Source organism: Orycteropus afer, unplaced genomic scaffold, assembly GCF_000298275.1.
Source record: "Orycteropus afer afer isolate SDZICR_OR568_19922 unplaced genomic scaffold, OryAfe1.0 scaffold00247, whole genome shotgun sequence".
NCBI classification, from domain to species: Eukaryota; Metazoa; Chordata; class Mammalia; order Tubulidentata; family Orycteropodidae; genus Orycteropus; species Orycteropus afer.
The window spans coordinates 4811174-4815919 of NW_006921834.1; the positions used below are offsets into that span (position 1 = coordinate 4811174).

General features: G+C 53.8%; 1 protein-coding gene across 1 annotated transcript in view; it reads right to left on the reverse strand.

Annotated features, from left to right (window-relative positions):
• TAMALIN (trafficking regulator and scaffold protein tamalin) overlaps positions 1–4746 on the reverse strand; it is a 7805-nt gene that overhangs the window by 236 nt on the left and 2823 nt on the right. The window contains exons 2-8 of the mRNA XM_042782149.1: positions 4518–4567; positions 2868–2922; positions 2666–2768; positions 1453–1546; positions 1300–1366; positions 992–1058; positions 2–329 (exon numbers count right to left, since the gene is read on the reverse strand). Of these exons, the coding sequence (XP_042638083.1) occupies positions 2–329; positions 992–1058; positions 1300–1366; positions 1453–1546; positions 2666–2768; positions 2868–2922; positions 4518–4567 (764 nt within the window). The remainder of the gene's footprint in view (position 1; positions 330–991; positions 1059–1299; positions 1367–1452; positions 1547–2665; positions 2769–2867; positions 2923–4517; positions 4568–4746) is intronic.

Below are 4746 nucleotides of genomic sequence, written 5' to 3' on the forward strand. Positions count from 1 at the left end.
GGAGCACCGCACGCTGGCGCTGCGGCTCAAGAAGGCCCGCGGCTCAGCCAGCAGCCCAGGAGCTGGGGCCTCTGATGAACCCAGGCCTGGTAGGCGGGCGGGGGGCGGTGGGGGAGGCAGCGCGGGTGGCTCCGCGGCCCCGAAGAAGCAGGTGTGATAGACAGCGTCGTCGGCGTCGCTTCCGGCTGGCCGCACACCCCCACGAGGACCCCTAGGTGCCGCCAGCAGGGGCCCGAAGGGCAGCGAGCCGGGGAGCAGGCCGGCACCGTAGAGGCAGGAACGCACGGACTCCAGAGTGTCATAGATGCTCGGATCCTTCACCACGATGCCTGGCAGGGCGGAGGACACAGGGAGAAGGCTCAGGCCTTTGGCCAGATGTGTCCTCTGCAGAGGATCAGGAGATCTGGGTGAGAGTTCCTTCCTAGTGACCATCTGGGTGACCCTGGGTGAGTCCCAACCTCTGAACCCCAGATCGCTCCTCTACAGCAAGAATTATAAACTGAAATCCTTATGCAGACCACTGAGACACACAAGGGTCAGGGAAGGGATTTGATAAAAAAAACTTTGAGCCTTGGTGTTCCCACTTGTTAAAATGGAGCTGGTAATATCTACCATTTACCTTCAGACGGCTATTGTGAGAAAAAACTAAAAATGTGTGTGCATAAGCCCAGGGTTCTCCAAGTGTTGTTGTTAATTGCCATCTGACCCATAGTAACTCCATGAATGCAGAATAGGTTTTCAAGGCTGTAACCTTTCAGAGGCAGGTCACCAGCCCCATCTTCAGAGGAGCTGCTGGGTGTGTTTGAACCATCAACTTTTTGGTTAGTAGTCAAGCACTTAATTGTTTGTGCCACCCATGCGCACAGTAGCTCATAAACCATTTTTCCCTTTGGGGGAGAAGTAACCCGCTAGATAGATCTGAGGAGGAAGCATGGGTAGGGGTGTCTGTAAACTAGCAAGTGGCCCTTCACTTCCCAGCCTACTTACTCACCATGCACCAGCCGCTGCTCCTGCACCATTAGACATCTGTATTCTCCCCACTTCTCATATAGGGTTTGCTGCAAGAGACACCCCCACCCAGTTGTCAGGAGCTAGCAAGAAATTGGCAGCAGATGGGCATAGACTGAGGGACCAGGGAAGAAACAGAAGAAAAGAAACTTTGACATTAAAAGGAGGCTTGATAGATAAATGAGCCTCCTCTCATTAAAAAAAAAAAAAAAAAAACCAGGGCCTGCAAGGGCAAGAATGTGGGAAGAGAGGAGTGGAGGCTGGGCATTACCGTTACAGGGGCCCCCTTACTTTCAGGTACTGCAGTCGGGCCTCCAGCTCAGCCTTCCGAATTGACGTCCCGTACAGAGTTTCCAGTCTGAGAAGGGGGAATCAGAGGCTGAGCCGGCAGGCAGAGTGAGGAAACAGCCAGAGGCCGAGTCCAGGAATCCTTAGAGACCATACCTGAGAACGTTGCCCGATGCCTTAATGATGTCAACAATCTCTCGATGCCGGATGCCTTCCACATTCAGGCCATTGACACTGGCGATGGTGTCCCCTGCCAGGCAGAGAGGGGTTCAGCATCTGCTCCATGGGACACAACAGAAGACTTCCAGCCCTCCCTACTTTAGCCATAAAGGATAGGGATAATAATGCTGCAGAATACTCCAAAACTCCCTCCCCACTCCTCACAGTTCTGAGGAGACCCCTTCTAGTATCTCTTTCCACCCCATTCAAAGCACCCACTCACAAAACCACAGCCATCCTCCACCGTGCAGAGCCTGGGTGACTGCCAGCTTGTCCTAGCACCCCCAGTCTAGAGGCTGGGGACTTCAGTGGGGCTGGTCTCTTATATGCCCATATGATCACCCAACTCTCCGGAAGCTTTGAGTTAATTCTTATTGTCCAGTCCACAGCCTGTTGTTAAGCTAGAGACAGGGGAGGGTTCAGTAGTGCCAAGTTGGGAACTAACTCTGGCCCCAGGCATAGTAGGCCTGGCTTCTGATATCCTATGTCACTGTAGAGGCTCCTGACCTTGGGCAGGGTATGCCACCATCTCTATAAGGTCATTTCTCCTATAAAAAGGAGATGTGGGTCCAAAACTATTTACAAAATTGCAGTACATCACTTGACTAGGACTTCTAGTAAGCAGGCAAGGAGGTGAGGGGTTAGGGGAAGAAAATGGTGATGGAATTGGAGTGGAGGTGCTTTGATTCATAAAATCTCATGGTTTCCCTTTCAGTGACCCAGGGACTACAGATTTGGCCAATCCCAGAGATAGTGCTTCCTTGTTAGAATAAATAATACAGGTGCCCCAGAGTTGGGCAGATTAGGGTAAGTGTAGGCCCTGATCTCAAAGGTCAAGAAGATCTAATGGAATTTTGGTCCTTCCCCAACTCTGCCCATACTGGATTTCCCACAGTAATACCAGCAGCAGCTGCCATTTACTAGGTACCATCTCTGTGCCCATGGAACCCTGGGATGGGAGGACTTAATACTGTTTCCATAGACAATGGCAAATTTGCCTGAATCCAAAGCCTAGATTCTATCCACTTTCCTTTCTAGCTCCCTCAAACTAGGAAGAAGAAGGGAAATTGATTTCAGCAGGGATTTGTCACCCCCCCGTTTGAGAACTAGCTTATATTCTTTTCCCAGAGCCCTGCGTGCTGAGCCTCACCAGGTGTGAGCCCAGCCAGCTGGGCAGGGCTGGATTCGTGAACTCGGCAGACAAAGGTCACCATCTCCACACGCTGCTCCTCCCGGTGATGAAGGCCATAGGTCTGTAACAGGGAAGGGGATGCTCAGCCCAGCAGCAGAATAGGGTTTATCCATACCACAGGCTGGCTTCCCCCACCCGCTCAGTACTCAGCTTCTCCCACCTGGATCTCAAAGCCGAAGGTCTCATTATCCTCCTTCTCCAAGGTCAGCACTTTCCTGCAAGAGACATAGGGGACAGAGGACATCACATCAAGACTGTCAGGATGAAAAAGAGCTTGCCAGTTCCATAGCGTGACTCTCCACTAATGCTGGAGTCTGGTCTAGAACATCCAGGCATGGCTCACCATCTCCAGTGACAACTCCCTCTCCATCACAGATGGTTGGAAACTCCTTCCCCAGATCCAACCTCATCCAGCGGCACAGAAGCAATCCAACCTCCGGTGAGCAGAACCATTGGAGGTGGCTGGGTCCACACTCCAGTGAAAGACTTCTAGTGAACCCGACGAATCCTTATACTGACTAGCCAAGGCCCCAAATTCAGACCCTACCCTGGAGCCTCCTCTGCTTCACAACTTTGGGGAAGGGCTGGCCCCACCCCTAAAGGCCAGTCACGAGGCTCAGCCCAGACCACAGCTGCTCCTCCCAGCTGTGGTGGGGCCAGCCCACCAGATGAGAGAGCTGGGGGAGGGGAGCCTAGAGGCCGCCCCTTCCCGCACTGAAGGCCTGCCCACTGGACACAATGGTCTGGAGCTGCTCCAGACCCTCGCCTGCTGGGGGAGCCCAGAGTTTCCTCTGCCCATCCCCACCCCCTTCCTTCCCGCTCAGCCAGAGGCAGAGTTAAAGCAGCTGCCAGAGGCCCCCGCAAGTCTCCCAGCCTCAGAAATGACCCAGGCCCTCAGCTCCCAGCCTGACCCAGATGTCCCCCCTCAAATGCTAAGTAGCAACTCCCAGCTCCACCCTGAGCCCTTTCCAAACTGAGCCCATCCCTGCTGTTGAAGGGCAGGCCTTCCCCCCTTGTAGGTGTTAGAGGGGGATGAGTGACAGCAAGCCCTGGGTCTACCCCAGTTCCCTCTGTTTTTCTGGAGGGGTCTGTAAATTTTATCTGTAAAGGGCCAACAGTAAATATTATAGGATTTGAGGGCCAAAATACCACTCACACACTGTTCTTTATTTTTGTTTTTACCACCCTTTGAAGTGTAAAAACCATTTTAGCTCAAGGGCCAAACAAACCAATCTGGCTGTAGTTTGCTGATCTGTGTTAGAAGAAGGCAGACCCAGATCAGGGCTGGAATGGGCAGAGGAGGGAAACTGGTCTCGGGTCCTGAGGTCAGCACCTCACTTCTGCCCATACCTCAGTCCCTTCCTCCTAAGAGGGTTCCCACAGGATATCAGCACAGGACTGAGACACTGGAGGTAGTGGCAGGCAGGACAGGCAGCTGGACACAGCTTGGCTGTTACCAGGGCTCACAGGGTTTGCTGGGGCTGGGAGAATTCAGGGCAACCCAAGAGGTGCAAAGCCCTCTCTCACTCCTACCACCTCCCATTGATCCTGAGTCCCCAGGAAGGGGTAACTGGCAGGGACCAGGGGTGGGGTGAGGAGCACCTGATGACTCAAAAGTCCCCACCTCCTTTCACTGCCACCCCCTTTACACAGCCCACACCCCCACCTGCCCCTCACTCCCAGTAGGGGAGCCCTGCTTAAAGGCTAGAGAATGACTCCCCCAGCTGTCATGCTCTCTGCTCCCCCACTCTCCCCACCCCCAGCACCTCACCCATGAGGACCAGGGCAGGGGGTGGGGGTGGTGACTCACCGCTGCTGTTCAGGACTCTGGCTGAGATTCTTCCATCGGAATCCTGATCCCTGGGTGGGAAGTGGGAAGAAGGAGCAGGTGAGAGGGTGGCTATCTTTAAGCAGATGCTGAGATCCCTACTCTGAGAAGTCCCTGGACCTAGCACTTCAGTTTCTGTTGCCTGTCTCTTAAGTCCCAGCACCACACTACATGGAAGGAGCAATTCCAATTCCGACTCAGAGCGACCCCT